This window comes from Vicugna pacos, chromosome 10 (assembly GCF_048564905.1).
Source record: "Vicugna pacos chromosome 10, VicPac4, whole genome shotgun sequence".
In the NCBI taxonomy this organism is placed as follows: Eukaryota; Metazoa; Chordata; class Mammalia; order Artiodactyla; family Camelidae; genus Vicugna; species Vicugna pacos.
In genome coordinates, this window is record NC_132996.1 from 23,538,986 (window position 1) to 23,559,862 (window position 20,877).

Consider the following 20,877-nt stretch of genomic DNA (forward strand, 5'->3'; position numbering starts at 1 on the left):
CCAGCACTGCGATTTTGATAAGGCTGCTCCTTCTCAAACTTTTCCTCGCATGAACAAACTTAGGTGTTTTTTGCAGCCGGGTCTTGTCCTCTCCCTACCTTAAGAGTACCTCCTACTCTTCATCCAGGACCCCAGCTTGCCTACTATCTGCTGCACATCCAAATTCAGCCAACCTTTGTCTGGCTGACCCTAGGAATGTTCACACCTTCTATTTGCCCTTATCCCCTAAGATCAGGGCCCAAGGTCAGTGGAACCCCAGGATGCTGATCCAGCCATCCCGTCTCTTAAATTCACTCTTTCCCCAGACTTCTGAGTCTCATTCAGGGGTAACAATGGAGAGTTTTGCCAAAGGGGAGGGAAGCACGGCCCCTAGAGCCTATTCCCCTCACCACGGCCCCCCTCGCACCCTGGGTTCCAGCTGTCCTAACAACTTGGAATTCTCCGTGTGCCGTGGTGCTTTGTACCTCTGCTTCCTTTCATTCCTGTCACTTCCTCTCTTTCCTCCCGCTGTGGACTTTCCTACCCTATCATCTGACTGTCTGCACTAGTTCAAGATTCAACTTAACTGCTACCATATCTATAAATATAAAGGCACTACAGTGTAGTGATTAAGAGTAGGGCCCTAGAGTCACTCAGCCTGATTTTAAATTCTGCCTCCGTAATTTTTTAATCTGTAGCCAAGTTATTTAACTATCCTTTGCTTCAATGTCTTCATCTCTAAAATGATACCAAAAAATTTAGAACCCTGCCTGACTCATACTGAGTGTTCAATAAATATATGATACATGTATATTTTTTTTTTGGCAGGGGAAAGTAATTAGGTTTATTTATTTATTCTTAGAGGAGGTACTGGGGATTGAATCCAGGAATGGTAGAATGCATGCTTAGCTATACCACTTGAGCTATACCCCCCCATCTATGAATCCTTTCCTCCCCCTCCCCCAGAGCTGAGCACCCCACCACATGCTCCCATGCCGAGGGTCTACGTCTACCATGAACGGCTGTAATACTTGCTTGTTCATCTGTTTTCCCAGGAGACTTTAATAACAATTTGAGAGCAGAGACCACACTTGTCTTGATAGTGTTTGGCACAGTTGAATGAATGAAGCACAGCACACAGGTCATGATTAAAACCTAAATGTTTACTAGTTTACAGCGTTAGGACCCAAGGTAGTTCTCACATCTTTGCCAAGTGGTATGCAAACCCAAAAACAAGATGAATTTGGATGCATTTCAACAAGACCAATTTTAATAATACTTTGTAGGTTGTTACTGTCAGCGTAATGCGATGTCAGAACTGGAAGAACTCATTTGGTGCAGAGATTTCCAGAATGTTCTGCAGAGCCCTGGTAGTTCTTGAGAGCTGCCTCAGAGGCTCAGGGCCCTGTCCCATCTTCCACCAAAGCAAATATGCTGTGACCTTTTTCAAATGTTAGGTTTCATGTAAGTTTTTGTTTAAGAGTTCAAAGTCTAAATATACTCTTTAAAGCAATTCAGCCCCTTATATTACCAGGAGGGAAACGGCTCCAGAGATTGAGGTATAGCTGCTTGGTGCCAACACAGACTAGAAACCGGACTTCCTCCCTACAGCCCAGGACTCTCCCAAGCACTATAGTTTGTATTCATGTATTTAAGCTTTGCAGAGATGTGAGTACTTTTCAACAACAAATTCCTGGGTTTAAGCAGTTAACTAAATAAATGAAAGTGTTAATTCAAAATGTTTTGAAATCTAGAATTAAATCAACAACAAGCTATGGTTAATATAAAAATCTGAACTAATAAGGTATATAAAAATTCATTTTTTACCTGCTGTTTATATGCAGTGTACCAAAATTTAACAAGAGGAAGGAAAAGAGAAACATAGGAGGGACTTGGTATTCTTGGTCATTGTATCTTTTCCTAGGTAGAGGAGATGGAGCCAGAACTGGGAGAGAAATACTGAGAAGATGCACTCTTTCCAGCCCAACAAGTTTTCCTTGTTAATGACTTCCACCTAGAAACCACTCTTTGTGAAGGAAGCACTTCAGTATCAGAGAGAATTGCCCCCTATGTATAGTCTATGCAGCTTCTGTTTGCAGTTACTGGGAGAAAAAAGCCGCTCTAATAAAATACAACCTTTGGAAAAGATGTTTTACTCTTCAGTAGTTTGATGAAATTACTCATCCAGTCTGATCATGGTTTAAAAAAAGAAAAATCTTTTGACCCATCTATCCCCTTGTTTGTGCTTCAAAGAAACGGGCAACTGTACTAATGGCAATTCAGCACAAAGATTAGAACAATTTTATAAACCTCAAAAACCTGAATCAATACAGCCATTAGTTTCTCACAATAATATCCCATATTCAGCATCCCAACTTCATAGAAAGGTCAATAAATGTACTAAAAAAAATTTTTTTTCAGGCTCAGGAGTGTCAACTGAAAGAAAAACACACCACATTAGAGTTGTGAGTTTCAGTTTTATTCAGGGACCTTACCCAGGACTGCAGCCCAGGAAACGGCCTCTCAGTAGCTCTGAGAGAACTGCTCTGAAGAGGTAGGGGGAGTATACATGTGTCTTTTTGGCTGGGGAATACATGCAGTCAAGCATGTATCTTGGCAAAAGATTACTGCTAGTCACAAAGAACAGATACCTCAAGTTGATGATTTTAGTGTTTTTGTGTTTATGGGAAGATGCAAGAATCCAAGTTCGTTAAAATTCTTCCTAAGATACGTATTTAACTATAAAGGTCCTGCTTATCCAAAGCACAAAGCATCTTGTTACCACTTTAATTTCCTTTGTCTGAAGACAGTAGTATATACTGTTGGTCAGCGACTGCAGCGGGTTAATCCTGCAGAATTGGTCAATGAGCAACACTCTCTGTTCTTTGTTTACAGGAGTCAGAAATAAGAACAGTATTCTATATAATGTATATTTATATATAATACATATGTATATATAAAACAACTATGAAAAAGATGGGCCCGTAATATACCTGTGTACAGAATCACAAAATCCTAGAATCCTAGAGGCTCTCAGAAGAGCACTCAGGGCAGACTTATTTTTTTACAGTTTTCCTAAATGAATAGACAGCTGATTAGGCAGTGTGGAGGTGTTCACCACCTCATAAAGCCGCCCCTCCTATTTGTGCAGCTGTTTCTTAGTGCATTTAATGCTGAGTTAACATTTTCCTTCCTCTAACTTTTACCAGTTTGTCTCTGGAACAGTACATAATGAGATTCTATTGCCACTTGAGACAACCCTTCAAGTGATAGACAAAGGGGAAGTCCAATATTGTGTTCCTTTCTGTTCAGTGCCTATTATATGACAGGTACTATGCTAGGCATTACCTCTTAATCCTTCCTAAAACTTTGAAAAGCAAATTCATTATTGCTTCAAAAAATATCCACTGAAATCCTATTGAGTATCATGCACTGTACTGGAGATCAAAAGGTGAACAAGAAAGACATATTCCTGCACTTAAGAATTTCTATTCTAGTGGCTAGAGATTTGTAAGAGTCAGGAAGAGGGGTACCAGTTAAAGTTGGATAAAGAGGCAGGGCCCATGTCATGCATGGTATTTCAGGCCATTGTAAAGAATTAAATTTTATTTTATGTCAAGTGGGAACAAAAGGTTTAACATCTTTTGAGTTACATTTTCATGTACATGGAGCAAAATACGGAGGGTCCCCGGCCACCCAGCTCCCCTACCAAGAGGCAACCATTGCTATCAATATCTTGTGTATCATTCTAGGGACACCAGAGATCTGTCCATAGACAAGTATTTATACATTCACAAATTATACCCACTGTTATGACCTTACTTTTTCCCTTTTCTTGCTCTATTTTGTAGTTCATTCTATGATCAGTACATATAAAACTGCATCATTCTTTAACAGCTGCATAGTATCTGTATTAGTTATCTATTGCTGTGTAATAAACTTAGTGGCTGAAAACAACACATTTATTATCTCACAATTTCTGTAGGCCCAGGGTCCAGGCACAGCTCATCTGGGTCTTCTGCTTCAGGCTGCAGTGAAGGTGTCACCTGGAGTTGTGTTCTCATCTCAAGGTTTGACTGGGGAGGGATCTGCTTCCATGCTCACATGGTCATTGACAGAATTCAGTTCTTTATGGTTTGTAAGACTGAAGGCCTCAGTTTCTTGTTGACTGTTTGGTTGAGGCCACTCTCAATTCCTTGCCTCTTCATAGAGTTAACTCATAACATAGCAGCTGGTTTCATCAAAGTCAGCAAGGGAGAGAGTTTGCTAACAAGACAGATACTAAGTAATGTGATCCTGGCAGTGACATCCAATCACCTTTGCCACATTCTATATAGTAGAAGGAAGTCACATGTCCCACTCACATTGAAGGGGAGGGGATTACTCTGGGCATGAGCATCAGAAGGCAGAGATAATTGGGGCCATCTCAGAATATGTCCATTAGAGAATCTGTTGTATCAAATGACCATAATTTATTTAACAATTTTCCTCTTAATGGACATTTAAGTTGTTTCCAGTACAGTTGCCAGTATGGATATTGCTGTAATGAATATCAATATTTTGTTCTGCACATGTGCTAGGATTGTACATGTTGTAGGATTAAATTTCTAGAAGTGGAATTTCTGGGTTGAAGTCTATGTGCATTTATAATTTTGGTAGTTGTCACCCAATTGGTCATAGAAGTTGCAATGTATGAAAGTGCCTGTTTCTCAAAAAACCTGCCCATTTAGTGTGTCATTCTTTTAGGTCCTTGCTAATGATATCTCAGACTAGTTTTCATTTGTATTTCTCTTATGAGAGAGAGTAGAATCTTTTCACATGTCTAAGAGCCATTTATGAAAACTGTTTATATTCTTTGCCACTTTTTCTATTAGATTTTTTCATCTTTTCTTATTGTCTTGTAGGCTGACATACTTTTAAAAAATCACTCCAGTTACTCTATGAGGAATTAATTAGGTGCAAGATTATGGAGTTTGGAAGAAGAGTGGTGGCATTGTGATGGAGAAGTGGATGGATTTGGAGTTGGAATTGTCAGGAGTCAGAAATGGATTAGATGTAGATCTTGTGGGTGAGAAAAGAACCATACATGACCCCTATATTTTCAGGGGTGCATTTGGATAGATGGTGGCATCATTTACTGAGATGGGAAAAATGTAGGAGAACGAGTAGAGGATGGAAGGGTGGTATCAAGAGCTTTGTTTTGGAAATTGTAAAATTCTTAAAATTTAGGATATTGATCTGGAATGATTTTTTTTTTTTGAGTAAAGGTAGATTTATGTAGCGAGATACATACTGCATAGAGTGTAAGGCAAAAGAAAGGCCACAAGGTGTGGGGTTGGGTGCTCAGGTTAAAGTAAAACTAGATACACACTCCACAGACAAAGTGTGGGCTGTCTCCGAAGAGGACGGAGTGAGAAAGGTGGCCTGGAACGATTTTTTAAACACGTAAAACGAACTGTAAAGAAAAAGATTGGAATGATAAATACTACTACATCAGAATTTTAACTTCTGTGTATTAGAAGACCTTATAAACAAAGTTAAAAGATAAACAACAGATTGGGGGAGAATATTTTGTAACACATGTGACAGACAAAGGATTCATATTGCCTCACACACAAAAAAATTCATACAAATCATTAAGAAAAAGACAACCCTAAGGAAAATAAGCAAAGTATATGAATATGCAGTCGAACAGAAGGAAACCCAAATGGCAAATAACTATAGAAGGATATACTCATTTTCACTGGGAAATGCAAATTCAAACAACAAGATCCCATTTTTTCGCCATTAGTTTGGAAAAAACTGAAGTTTAGCAATGGGAAATATTGCTACTTTCACATATATTGTGGATGGGAATGGAAATTGGATGAGTCTCTTTAAAAGGAATTTGATGCTATTTAGTAAAGTTGAAAATCCACGTATTCTGAAACTCAGTTCTAATTCTAAATACAGATCCTAGAGAAATTTGTGAACATGGACCTAAGGAGATAATATGTACAGAATGTGTAAAAGTTTAAAACCAAACATACAAAAAAAGTTTTACCTTGTTTATGGATGAATCTATTAAAGTAAATATATTAAAATAGACACTAATATGCATATGGAATTTAGGATCATGGTTGCCTCTAAAGAGTTAGGAAAGAGGCTGGGACTGAAGGTTGAGCTTAAGAGTAATTTTTGCTCTGTACTATTTTATTTACATATTTTAAAAAGAGACTGTATATAGGTCTCGTGTCTATGTGTGTATTTTACATATAGACATCAGGACATAAAGACCTGAACCAAACACAACAAAACGTTACAGTGGTGGAAATGTGGGTGTGGTGTTTTTGTTATATTATTTCTTGCACTTGAAAATATGTTTTAATCTTCTCAATGCGAAAAAAGTTTTCTTTTTGGACAGACTTAATTTGAAATGTTTGTGAGAGATCCTGGTGAAGATGTCAAGTAGGTGAGTAGATATATCATTTGAACTCAGAAGAGCATTTACGCTAGAGCATGTTTGAGTCATCACTATATTCATGGCAATTAGGCCAAGGGAGTAGATAAATCATTTAAGGGAAGAGAATAGATAATAAAGAGACGAGGCCCCAGGACAGGACTTGAGGAAACCTAACATTTGCAGAATGTTCATCTGAAAATAAAAAGAGGAGACATCAGAGGAAATTAAGTGAAGCCAGTGAAGCAAGAGAAAAATTAGGAGTATAGATGTCCTGGAGGCTGGAGGAAGAGAGTGTTAATTGAAAGGATGGAAAGGACACCTGTGCCAAATGCTGCTGCGATGTTGAGTAAAATTGTCATCATTGGGTGTGGTAATACGGAGGTCACTGGTGTTCTCCATGAAGGTAATTTAATTGAAGATGAGAACAGAAAGACCTTATAATGGATGAACAAGATTTGTTTTACAAGACACAAAAAGCACAGTTCATAAAGGGGGAAAATGAATAAATCTGACTACATAAAAACAGTAACTTTCATTAGTGTTAAGTATATGTGTGAAATTTCTACAAATCATCCAGTAAAGATGATCCAAAAGAAAGATGGCTAAAAGATAGTCAGTTAATTCACAGAAAAGGAAGCTGAAATAGCCAATAAATATGAAAAGATATTCAACTTCACAAATAATCAAGGAAAGGCAAACAAAAATGAAATAACATTTCCATTAATAGATTAGAGTTTGGCAATGGCAACGGGCAAGGGTTGCCAAGGATGTGGGGAAATCCAACGGAATCAAGTGAAAATACTATTAGAATTAATGAGAGTTTAGAGAGATTGCTGGATATAAAAGCAACATTCTAATTCACCACTTAGAAAAGGTAATAAAATGTAAGATGTCAGTCACAACAGTACCAGAAACCATAAATGCCTAGAGATGAACTAATAAAAATGTGTAAGAATTTTATGGGGAAAATTATAATGTTTTAATGAGGGTTAAAAAAAGAAAACTTAAATAAATGGAGAAATATATATCGTGTTAATGCATGAGAAAGTTCAGCATTTTAAATAAATGGAGTCTCCACATTTTAGTCTATAAATTCAGTGCAGTTCCAACCAACACCCCAATCTCTGAGATTTTTCAGGGAAATTGACAAGGTGATTTTAAAATCATGAGGATGAGTAGAGGTGTACAAATAGTAATAATAATAGCTAATATTTATTTTCAGCTAGTTTTTGAAAAAAATGTAGTTGACACACCATACCGATACAAAAGAATATTACAAAACTATAGTTACTAGTATTATAGGTACTGCATTTGGCAGAGAGATCTGTGGAACAAAACAGAGTTCAGAAATAGACCATGGCTGTTAACTAACCTTATTGTAGTAATCATTTTGCAGTATATACGTGTATCAAATCATCACACTGTACACCTTAAACTTACATATGTTTTATGTCAGTAATATCACAATAAAGCTGGAGAAAATTATTTTTTATTTCCTCAAAACATCAAAAATAGGATGATCATATGATCCATCAATCCTGCTTCTGGGTGTATATCCAAAAGAATTCAAAGCAGGATCTTGAAGAGATATTTGCGTATCTATTTTCATTGTAGCATCATTTCACAATAGCTAAGAGGTGGAAGCAACCCAAATGGACATCAACAGATGGATGGATAGATAAAATTTATTATATACATTTCACAGTGGAATATTATGTAGGTTTTAAAAGGAAGGAAATTCTGTCACATTCAACTACATGGATAAACTTCAAGGACATTATGCTACACACTAATATGTGTGTCTCTAAACAATATATTTTTGCCTAATATGGAACTTTATGTAAATGGAATCATTTATTCTCCTGTAACTTTTCTCTTTTTCTCTGATCTCTTATTCTCTTCTTTAACATGAACCTCTTTTTTGAGATTCATCATACTGATGCATGGATATTCCTTTGTATGAAAACACCACAACTTAGTGTTAGTCATCTATTCAGTTCTTAATGGATGTTTGCAGTTTTGGGCTATTACAAATGGATATTATTCCTGTGTATATTTTTATACATCTCTTAGTCCAGGTACACATGTGCAAAAGTTTGTCTTGGCCCTAGATTCTGGAGAATAGACTTAGGTAGATGAAAAAGAAATTGAAAACAACCTAAATGTCATCAAAAGGGTAATGGATGAATAAAATGTGACATATTTATATAATGAAATATCATACAGTAATCAAAAGGAATGGACCTGATCTTTCTGTATCATCAAAAATAAATCTCAAGGGGTAAGGATATAGCTCAGTGGTAGAGTGTGTGCTTAGCATGCACAAGATCCTGGGTTCAATCCCCAGGACTTCCGTTAAATAAATAAATAAAGCTAATTACCTCCCCCATCAAAAAAATAAAATAAATATATCTCAAAAACACTATAAGGAATTATGAAAGTCAGCAAAAAACAGGAACAATGAATCATACTATTTAGGTTAAAAAAAGCTTTTTAAGTACACGGAACACAATACTAAATATATTTAAAAATATAAAAAGGGTACTGGAAGTGTATACACTAAACTGTTGATAATGATTGTCTCTGGGGAAGACCGGAAAGGGATCTTTATCTTTTAGTGTTTTTTTCCCTTTAAAAGAAATATGACAACTCAATATCACTAATCATTAGAGAAATACAAATCAAAATTACAATGAGGTACCACCTCACACTGGTCAGAATGGCCATCATCCAAAATTCTACAAATAATAAATGCTGGAGAGGATGTGGAGAAGAGGGAACCCTCCTACACTGTTGGTGGGAATGTAAATTGGTGCAGCCTCTATGGAAAACAGATGGAGGTTCCTTAAAAAACTAAAAATAATAGTTATGACCTGATCCAGCAATCCCACACCTGGGCGCATATCCAGAAAAGATGAAAACTCTTAATTCATAGCAGTACTATTTACAATAGCCAAGACAGGGAAGCAACCTAACTGTCCTTCAACAAATGAATGGATAAAGATATGGTGTGTGTATACATATATATATATATATCCATAAAAAGTTATATACATATATATCCATTAAAAGGTAAAGATGTGGCGTATATATAGGATGTATATATTATTGGATGTATGTATAATAAATATATATATCCATTAAATATATATAATATAATATTACTAAGCCATAAAAAGGAATGAAATATTGCTATTTATAGCAACATAGATGGACCTAGTGATTATCATACTAAATGAAGTAAACCAAAGACAACTATATGATATCACGTATATGTGGAATCTAAAAAGTAATGCAAATGAACTTATTTATAAAAAGAAACAGACTCACAGACATAGAAAACAAACTTATGGTTACCAAAGGGTAAGAGGGGAAGGGATAATTAAAAGTACGGGATTAACAGGTACACACTACTATATATAAAACAGATAAACAGCAAATATTTACTGTATAGCACAGGGAACAATAGTCAATATCTTGTAATAACCTATAATGGAAAAGAATCTGAAAAAGTATATGTACATACATATATATATGATTTGGTTTCATATATATATATAAAATGGAATCACTGCTGTACACTGCAAACTAACAACATTGTAAATCAACTATACTTCAATAAAAAATAAAATAAGTATGACAAAATATTAACAATTATTGATTCTGGATGGTAGAACATGGATATACTGTTGTTTGGTTTTGGGTATGTTTTTTCTTATAAAAAAGAGAGAGATTGGACCCAGAAGAATGTAGGGGAGAATATGTTCACATCATTTAAATATTTAAGTATTTGCCTAATAGTTCATCTAGTATTCAAATTTTACATAATCCTATGGTAGATTATTAGTGATTTTTCCCTGCTTTGATATAATTTTAAAAGAAACACTATAGTTTAAAAAAAAGACTGCAAATAAGCTTTTTCATATATCATACTAGTATTTACATAGGACACATTCTCAAATACATAATTACTGGGTCAAAGAGTGTGAACCTCTGAAACATTTGCTGCCTTCCAGGAAATTGTTCCAATATATATTCCTTTGGAAAATCCTAACTTGAAAATACTACAGATCTGGAAGTGCTCTTTGCAGGCATAAAAGGCCCATCTTTTATTAACTGATACTTAATTCTTCCGCTTTGGAGATCAATGCTTTTGATGCATATAACTTTGCATTAACCTCTGGTTTAATAGGCACTCCTTTAGATAAAATGTTGATTCCACTAATGAATGGACACGAAAAGAAGACATTTTAGTTCCTTATCAGGAAGGGCATTCTCAACAGAGGGTTCAAAGATCCGAGCTCCTTAGTACTGGAGGCAGGTGAGCAGAGACTGGACAATTACTTGACAGAACGTTATAGATTCCTTCTTTTTTTCATTCCTCGAAACTTTAGGAAACACCTCGTCCCTCAGCCCCGTACAAGGACCTGAAGACTCAGGATGAATCTGGAGAGTTTTAATAAATGTTCGAGCCCTGGGGTTCTCCGAATTTTTTATGGCTGGCTGGAGCTTAATTTTAGGTTTTGTGGAGGCTATGCCTGTGCGAATGAACCACGGGAAACCCAGAAAATTTAGCTTTTATGAGATCTCAATTACATTTTTTAAAACTAACCATCAAGTCCACTTGTGGGTGTTGGATGAAAAATTAAATTCCTGCTGAAGGAACATTCCAGGGCGGGGGAAGGAGAGGTAATTGCAAGTAGAGAAGGATAACCCCAAAAAAAGCATCACGCAGTCTCCCCGTTTGGCTCGCTTCCTGTACTCTTCGACCCCAGGTACCAAGCACCCGAAATCCCTCCGGTAGAGTTAGCGCCGGCCGGCAGGAGAGCCATGTAGGCCATTTAGTGACCCGGAACCTCCCGCGCGCGTTTCCGGCAGGAGCGCGCTAGGGGAAGCATTTGGGCGCTGCACCGCCCTGTGTCATGCCCTTCAGACCCGCGCTCGGAGGAGAAAGCTAGTGGCTTGTGCCCCGGCAGTGGTTGTGCTGGTTTTCTTTGTAGTTGGCGGTCTGAGGTCAGGCCTCAAGTGAGAACGGCATCACCATGATGAGCGGACGGCCGAGCCGGATGCCCTTACAGCTCCTGCCGGATGAGGCCCGGAGCCTGCCGCCGCCCAAGCTGACTGACCCGCGGCTCGCCTACGTCGGCTTCTTGGGCTACTGCTCCGGCCTGATTGATAACGCGATCCGGCGGAGGCCGGTGGTGTCGGCGGGTGAGGGCTGCGCGGGCGGGATCTGCTGAGAGAAAGAGGGGGTCGCAGGACTGAGCGCCGGCTCCGCCTTAGGCTGCCTGAGGTGCCTCGGCTTTTCAGGGCCTTTTCGCCCAACAGGCCCCGCCTCCCCTCCCCTGTGAGCTTCTCAGAACGGGGCCGGGCCAGAGTATCATTTGGTACTTCAGGAAACTGAGGTGCAGTGCAACCCACGACCTCACAGTGAGTCTCCGAAGGACCCGAGACTGAATTTGCCTGCTCCCCCGCCCCCCAGTTCGCTCTGTGGGATGTGCAAGAATGAATGATCAGTCGATGCAATGCACTGCTTAACACTGTGTGCATTATAGCATTTAATCTTCAAACACCTTTTGTGGGGAGGTATTATTTACAGTGAGGAAACAGAGCCTTAGAGAGGTTAAAGCAGCTTGCCCAAGGTCATATGGATAGTAAGTAGCACCGTCTGTTTTTAACCTGTCTGTATTCAAAACCTGCACATCTCAGATTTAATGTGCATACTAATAGCTTGTAGATCATGTTAAATGCTGATTCTGATTCGTTAGATCTGGATGCCTGATGTTAACCAACTCCCAGATGTGAGGTCTGGGGACCTCACATTGAGTAGGAGGCTCTAAACCACTGGGCTGTATTTCCTAGAAAGTCAGTGGCCCACCTGTCAGAGACCAACACTGATAATAGGTGACACAGTAACTGTGCTAAGGGCTATGGATTTACAAAGGGAAAAGAGAAAAACTTTATAAAAGTTGTGTTTGAACTTAGTTTTGATCTGTCAGTTACTTGAAGAGAGCCTTCCAGGCCCATGGGAGGCAAGTGGGACTGAATGGGGGCAAAAGCACCTGAATCGGGGGCAGTTGATGAGTGAGTGCAGAGTAGGGCGATAAGGCAACAAAAGATCTAGGTAGATCATGGTAATTTATTCTGTAAACAGACAGGAATCTCACATGTTTTTCAGAATTGTCAGGGGAAGTGTAGTGATCAGACCTGTATTTTAAAAGGTCATCTTTGTCAACAATGTGAAACTGATTGGCGCTAAGGAGCCCAGTTAGGAAGAAAGCTAATACAGTGGTTCAGGCAACCAGGAATCACCACACGTGTGCCTCTTCTGCCTTCTTCCAGCTGTATGTCAGGCCTGGAGGTCGACTCCCAGCCCTCCAAATCTTATCACTTCTAATGCTCAGTTAGACTTGAAATCTCATCTGCCTTGGATATGATCCCACTCCACAGAAAGGAGTGATCTTTGTCCATTTCTGCCACTGGGGACATGGAGTGTTCTCTCTTTTTATCACTGCTCCACATTTGCCCAGGCCTGTTTGGTATGAAGGAAAGAGCTCCACTTTGGTACTAAATAGCCTTGCTCCATTGCTGCCTAACCATGTCACCTTGGGCAAGTTACTTGAATAATTTGTTTTTACATAATTCATTTTTGCATACTTTTTTGTGAGAATTAAGTGAGATTCTATAGGTAAATGCCTGGCACACAGAAGGTGCTGAACAGTTTCCCTTTCCTTAGCTCTTGTTACACAGTTTATCATATGTATGTTCACCCTTAACTGAGCTCTTTCTCTGTGCCAGGCAGTGTTACTCATCTGCTATATAGGGGGAGGAATACTGCCCTGCCCTTGAGGAACTGGTCTAGTTGGGAGCTGGAGGGGAGGGACAGGTATGGGTCTTGGTGTGACAGATACATGTTTTGATAGAGGTGGGTGAGCAGAGAGTGCTTTGGGAGCAGGAAGGAGGTTCAGCTCAGAGGGATACTGTTCCAGAGGAAGTGAAGATTGGCTGAAATGTGACGGATATACCACTTAACCTCACCTCATTGTTGCCAAACAATGTTTTGTGCCTTTCCTGGGAGACAGAAGAGCATAGTAGTTAAGAGCACATGCTTTAGTTTTGACACCACCTCCCTGTGGCTAGCCACTTGATTCCGAGGAAGTTACTTATCTCTGTGAGCTTTAGTTTCCAGATCTATAAAATAGGGATAATATCTACCTTTGTGTGGTTGTGAGAACTAGGTGAGATGATGGATGTAAAGCACTTAGTCAAGGGCTGGGGGTCAGTTCCTAAGTTACCTGGGTTTCCCTTAGTTACTTTGGAAAGTTTAGGTTTGAGGACTTTATTGAAATAGTTATCCTCAGCAGCATTTATTGAATGGATAGTTTGTTTACCTAGTTCAATATCTGGCATATAGTAATGCTCAATAAGTACTTATTGAATGAATGTGTAGATTACAGTGAAATATAAAACATGGTTCCAATCCTTCACAGATTTACAAATCAGATGAGGATATCTATTAAAAAGATGAATTGTGGTACGAATTTATGCACATAAAGTTGGAAAAGTAGGGAAAGAGACACATGGTGGAGTTTCCAACTATGGCCATGGAGAGTACCGAGCATTCTGTAGGTAGTGTTGGAATATTCTATCAATGAAATAAAATTGTGCAGCTCTTTTTCAAGTTAGCAGAAAATATTAAATAGAATTTGTTCTTAAGCTTCTCTCCCATCACCTATTTTTAAACCTTTGTTGCTGGTTACCATTTACCTGCCCTAAATATAGAGTTAGTTGGTATCTAAATGTAGTCCACAGAATTAAATATTTATTGAATTTCTAGTTTAATATATCAGTAATTTATGGTGTTCTGCAGAGAGCACCATGACATCCAGGTTTAGATTCACTCAGTAAAGGAACGAAGAGAGAAATGATTGTGGAGGGGTTGTGTTTGTGATGAGAGGGAGGCCACTGCTGAGAGAGAAGAGGCTAGGGAAATGGGGACCTGGGAAGAGGCCAAGCCATGCCTTGGGGGCGAGAACACTGATATTACCAGAATTATTTATCGAGTCTTCCTCTGTGAGGATATGAGTAAGCACGGAGAGTCTGGGTCTTTGTATCTGTGTAGTCCAATGGCACCTGGGAGAACCCAGCACATTTTGGTGTACTGTATTGCAGGTGGCCCATTAGGGGAAGCAGAGGCTGTTTGGGGTAAGGGAGAATGCAAAAGAGCCTGGACCCTGTTCTGCCCCAGATCATAGTAATATTTTACATTTTTATTGTTTTGTAATTTTTCTAAAACACTGTAATAACTACTGTGAGAAAGATAGGTTAGGTATTATCTTTGTTTTAAAGGTAGTAAATTGATTTGCCCAAGGCCATCTATCCATTTATTATATATGTATTAAGTGCTCTCTGTGTGCTGGTGTACAAAGATGAACCAAACATTGGCTTTGCCTGGTAGTAGAGAAATAATTACCAAAGCAACTTACATGTTAATAGACATGAGTTCACCCTTTTAAATCCAGGAAAGTTCTGGGAAGACTTCTTAGCAGAAGTGATGTCCAAGTTGAGTCTTGAAGGATGAGGAAGTTGCTGGGCAGAGAAGTAATCAGTGCTTAGTATATAGAAGCTTGAAGGAGCCTAGAATGTATGAGGAATTAAAAGCAGTTCAGTATTGCTGAGCACAGTGTGCATATCAGGGAGTGTCAGAAAATGAAGGAGGAAGAGTAAGCTTGTGAGGGGTCTGGGAGGTCATATGCAGGAGTTTGGGGTCCTGTTGGGTGTACTGAAGAAAGCATTGACAAGCTAGGTTTGTATTTTAGTAAAAATTCCTCTAGTGACAGGGTGACAGCTGTGATGAATATGGAGTGGAAATTGAGATGAAAGGGAGACCAGTTAGTGTAAGTGAGCATAAGTTCCCTGAAGTAAGGAAAGGAAATATTCCTAAGGTAGAAATAACAGGACTCAGTGACTGGATGTGGGGAAAGAGGGTGGAAAAGAAGGGATTTTACTGTATTTAATATCCAGGACTTGGATTCCTGGGTAAATGGTCTCACTCTCTGACTTAGGAAAAAAGGTATGAATGTAAAGAAACTGAGTTTGTTTAAGGGTATTCAGTTGAATGTGTCAAACATTTGAATATGTCTGTTGTTCAGCATGGGTGTCTGAGTTTGATATACTTACGGGTCACCAGCACATGGATAATAGAGAAAACTATAGGAATAAACAAGTTCTCCAAAGGAAGATGTATAGGATAAGAAGAGGCTAGGGATAGAATTCTGGGGCGTAGCTAGAAAATCTGCAGTTCGCCTTTTGTTAAAAAAAATTTTTTTTTCTATATAAAGTTCATATCTTTGGATCTCCCCTTCAGATGTAATCCTCATTACAATAGGATGATTTTTTTAAGATAGTTTTTGAATAGGTAGTACATGCAAAATTACAAGCTGTAGAAGATACAAAAGAGAACTGACATACATTGATTCCATATGTAGCATCGTGTACTGTTTCAGTAACCACTAAATATCAAATACGAATCAATATATGCAGACAAACCAAATTGCTTTTAGACCATTTGCAGAGGACTTTACCTCTACTCATCATATCCAGAACACTTCTTGGAATACAAGTTTGTCTAGGTCTAAAGTTAACTTATTGAAAAAGAATAACTTTTTCCCCCTGTTCTCAGTCTACCATTCAGGTTTTGTACTTATCTACCGTTTTCCTTGAAGAAACTTAAAAAACTTGACTTTTAAAAATCTTGGGTTCTGTTGAATAGTTATTTTGTAGATTTAATGTTGCTCTCATAATTGCCAGATATCCCTTAGGAAGATGTCCCAAGGTCAAGGCTGTCAGAATACCCATATACAAAAGCCTATTTTTAAAAAAGAATTTTGGGAGAAATAACAAATTATATGTCTGAAATGTGAAAGTATAATTTTAATTTTTTTTAGTACACATGACTGATTTTTGCCGCCTTTGGGATTTGTTGAATTTCAGGTTTGCATCGCCAGCTACTATATGTTACTTCCTTTGTTTTTATTGGATATTACCTTTTAAAACGTCAAGACTACATGTACGCTGCGAGGGACCACGATATGTTTGCATACATGAAGTCACATCCAGAGGATTTTCCTGATAAAGGTATTTCAAGTGAATTGTAGAAAACTTCTTTCTTACTCTGTATCATTTTCTCTGGTTAATCTTATTCATGCCTGTGACTTCAGTGCCTTCTATGTTCTGTTGACTCCCACATCTGTGTCTGTAAAACAGAATTCTCTTCAATTCATATATCCAGTTTCTGGCTGAGTACCTCTGTGTCCCTCCGACAGCAAACAGAACTCAGGTCCCCTCTGCTTGCCCAGACATCCTGTGCTTTTGTGTCCTGCTTCAGTGAGTGGCATTACTGTCCACCTGGGTACTCGAGCCAGAAGCCTGGGAATCATCTTCAAGTCTTTCTCTTTTCACTTCCCATTAGTCATCAAGTCTTACCGTTCTGCTCCCTAAATGATTCTCAGCTCTGAATTCTCCTCTCTGCCGCTGCCACTACTCTGGTTCAGGCACTGATAATCTCTCTGGATAAATACGAATATGCTTAAAATAGCTATCCATTCCCTTTAGGATAAAATCCTGACTCCCTCGGATGGCTTATTTTCCCAGGCTGAGCTAATTGCCTGGTAGAAACACTTAACCCATACCTTGTTTCCACCCCATTACATATACAGGCTGTGTGCCTCACTGGACTTCATCTTTGTTTCCCCAGCCTGCAGCACAGAGCCTACACATAGTAGGCACTTAATCAGTAATGCCTGATCTCAGCTACACAGAGCCCTGCCTCATCTCCTGCCCCATGAAATGCTGTGTCCTGAACCTACCCTGTATCATTCTGTACACGCTGTACCTCCTTGACCCTCCTCTTGCCCTCTTTCCCCTGTGCACCTAGCAGATTCTTGCTCAACTCATCTCTGAAGCCTTCATCCAGCTACAGACAGGAGTTTCCTCAGTCCACTCTACTTATGTTTGTGCAGCTGTGAATATAATTGTATTTCAGCTGTTTTCGTGTTTGTATTTTACACACATAGACAATTCAGATATACACATACATGAAGGAATGAGTTTAGCAAATTTTTGAACTTGTAAATATATATATTTTTAAATAGATTTTCCTGTTTATGTAAATGTGTAATAGTAAGCATTTACATTTCATCAGACTAGTTATCTGGAAGGTTCTATTTAGCTCTGAAATTTTATTGCTCTAATATTTTCATAGCCTTTAGTCACATATGTCATGTTTATAGAGGATCAGAAAGGTATAGGGTTTTTTTTCCATTGAAGAGCTCAAAGACTAGTACAAAGCCAAAAATAGTGGATGTATCAGTGTTGGGGAGTACCCAGGACTGCTGGATGTGAGAGCTGGAAGGAATCTTGGGAATATTGATTCCTAAGAGAGAGACCCAGTGCCAGAGCAGTCCTCAGTCCCAGACCTTTGGCTCTTCGCCTCCATGTTTCCACCAGCTCCCTCCGGCAGCAGGAGCGTATATAGCCTCACGGGCTTATTCTCTCTGAGCAGCAGGTTACTGGCAGGTGTGCCAGGAACCTCTTGCACCAACAGTGCAGGCATGGAGAGCTTGACCATCTGAGCTCCTGCCCCTCCCTACCCATTCCTTCTTTCACCAGCCAGGACCCCTCTGGCAGCCGTTGGCCCCTCCAACCATCTGGAAGTCACCACAGATTTTTCCGAGGTTATCTTCATTCAGTGGAACAAAATGTCTTAGTGATTGCCAAGCCATGGTTGAGAACTAGAAAATAAGGCAATTATTAGGGGTTTCTTTCTATAAGAATATTAAGTGTTAATTTTTAGGAAATATGATTTTTAAAACAATTTTAAAATAAATCTTTTGTGATCTTTCTTTTTATAGATAAGAAAACTTATAGTGAAATTCTTGAAGAATTCCATCCAGTGCATTGAAATCTCCAAAATGCTTGTTCCAGTTTCACCAGTACTGGTTATCTCTGAATTTTATGGAACTGTTTCTATGACATCTGAAGTTTGTGTTAATATACATGTTAACACCTTGTGATTAAAATGGTCATCATAAGCACTCTGACTCCTTTTTGTCATAAGAAAAATAGTTCATTGGAGAATGGTCAGTTTCCATTTATTGAGTTTTAAGAAGACATCTAGCAGATTTTAAAATGGGGTTTAGCTGTGGTTCGGAGTTGGCAGGCTACCTCGTGGGCCATATCCAGCTCACGCCTAGTTTTCCTGGAACACAGCCAGGCTTACTGGTGTACGTGTGTGTGGCTGCTTCCACGCCACAGCAGTGGAGTTGAGTGGTTGTGACAGACCCTGTGGCCTGCAAAACCTGAAATACTTAACATATGATCCTTTACAGAAGAATTTTGCCTGCTCCAGTTCTATTGCAAAATGAAACAAAGCAAGCCAGATTATGGAGGGTTTTGTGAGTTGTGCAGAATAATTTTGATTTGATCCTGTAGGTAGTGGGAAGTCACTGAAGGGTTTTAAATAGGAATAACATGGTCAGGTTTGTATTGCTAAGCTCTCCGCAATAACACAGAGGGTGGTTTAGGAGGAGGAGACTCAAGACCAGGAGAGCAGCTAGAAGATTGGTACTGTAAAGGGGTCTCCGCTCTCAGACGGATCGTCCTGGGGAAAGTGGGCTGGGTGGCCAACGCAGTCTCCGGTGGGGCTTGGTGCAGTTAGAAGTAAAAGGTCCCACCTGACTAGGAGGAGGATACTCTTAATGGCTTATCAAGTTAAAATGCTTGTCCAAAACGTTCTTGTTTCCAAGCTCAGATTCTATAATCAGATTGATTTTTGGAGATTAATAAAATTGTTTATTTAAGTGTGGTTTTAAATTAGGTGGCAGTATGAATATAAGCAGGTGGTTTCTGGGCAAAATCAAATGAGTTCCTTTTCTCTTGAGTGCCATTTGTTAAAGATGAAATCATGTCTGAGAAAGTAGAAGTTGATTAAAATATGTATAAATACAAAGTATTTTTTAACTGCTACTGCAATATAGGTTTATAGTTCACCTGTGCTTGGCAAGTATAACGGTGTGAACCATTCACTCGGAGTCCAGGGACTCTGCTAGTTCTAGAGAACAGTAAGGGAGGGCTAGAACAAATATGTGGTGAGGGTGGGGGGAGGAAATCCACCTGTAATAATAGCTCTCGTATGCCAGATGCTTTTGAGTCATTCTCTTGTTAAATTTTCATAACTTTATGAGGTAGGTAATACTATGACCATTTTATAGATGAGGAAATTTAGGCTCCACTGGGTTGAATAACTTGCCCAAGATCACAGTGAATGACTGCCAAGAGGAGGGATGTGAACTTTGGTTAGTCAGATGCTAAAACTTCTCTTTCTCCTGTACCACAATGACCAGGTGACATCTGGTCCCTATTGAACTACTGGCTACCACCCTCAGCTGGTTAGAGGAGTGAGGAAGTTGTGAATAGCAACAAGCATCCTAAAGGTGACTCAATGATGAGTCCACGAATTGGTTCTCAGAGGAAAGAGGAGAAGCATCCCAGGCATCGCAGCCGCCTTCACTTCCAGCTGCAGGTCCAAGTCTTTCTGGTCCTGTAATCAGGGCTAGCAAACTGTTTCATGTCCTCATCACAGAGTCTGCTTTCTATCATGCAGAGTAAGCTGTCGAGTGCAGAAATTTAAAAAAAAAAAAGTCAGTGTAAATTCACACCACCTAGATACTGCCACATGCCTGTTAAATTAGGAAAAACACTGAAAAAGCTCAGTGGTGCTGCTGTAGGAAAACCCCAGCGGTGTTCTATTGCCGTAGGAATCCAGTTGTCAGAGCTGCAATATCTCAGCTAGTTTCATTTCTGCATTTTATTAACAGGGAAACCATACAGAAAAGTGAAATAAGTTGTCCAGGGGGCAGACAGAGGTCAATGCAGAGCCAGGACAAGAGCCCAGATATTTTTTAACTTCTCTACAGATGCCACCAAAAAAACAGGTTAGGGTGTGTTGAAGCATTGCACTGTAGAATTGGCTGCTCTTGTCTTTGAAGCAGTTTAGCTGGTCAAGGAATGGGGTTTCTATCCACTCTGCCATCCCCAGTTCCCACCTCCAGCTGCAGACTTCTAAGGTGCTAAGGAAATCCAATTGTGTAGTGGAAAGGAATTAAATGTGAGTTAGGCCAGGGTTGATTCTCATCTTGGTTCTGCCATTTCCTGAGTAACCTTGGACTCTTCTCAGACCTCCAGTTTTTTCATCTGTAGAAGGAGATTATATAATTCCATTAGACAATTCATATGCAAGTGATCTTAAACTATAGAACTATTCAAGTGCCGATTGGTTTTTGTTGTTGTTTTGTTTTTGTTTTTGTTTTTACTAGTACTATTATGGGGAATAAACTGAAACCCAGAGAAGTGAGCAAATACAAGTCCTCACAGCTCATAGTGCTGGAATCAGGACT

General features: G+C 39.2%; 1 protein-coding gene across 1 annotated transcript; it reads left to right on the forward strand.

Annotated features, from left to right (window-relative positions):
* Window positions 1–11,311: 11,311 nt before the first annotated feature.
* Window positions 11,312–18,516, forward strand: NDUFC2 (NADH:ubiquinone oxidoreductase subunit C2). The gene is made up of 3 exons (XM_006213648.4): window positions 11,312–11,632; window positions 16,415–16,558; window positions 18,334–18,516. Exons 1-3 carry the CDS (start codon window positions 11,464–11,466, stop codon window positions 18,381–18,383), a joined length of 363 nt encoding a protein of 120 aa, XP_006213710.1. The 5' UTR covers window positions 11,312–11,463; the 3' UTR covers window positions 18,384–18,516.
* The last annotated feature ends 2,361 nt before the right edge of the window (window positions 18,517–20,877 follow it).

What these genes read in the sequence shown, in the direction of transcription:
- NDUFC2 (XM_006213648.4), top strand. Translation starts at nt 11,464, where the DNA reads ATGATGAGCGGACGGCCGAGCCGGATGCCCTTACAGCTCCTGCCGGAT. An exon ending in GAGGCCGGTGGTGTCGGCGG is followed by an intron (nt 11,633 to 16,414) that starts GTGAGGGCTGCG and finishes GTTGAATTTCAG; the next exon opens with GTTTGCATCGCCAGCTACTA. An exon ending in AGAGGATTTTCCTGATAAAG is followed by an intron (nt 16,559 to 18,333) that starts GTATTTCAAGTG and finishes TTCTTTTTATAG; the next exon opens with ATAAGAAAACTTATAGTGAA.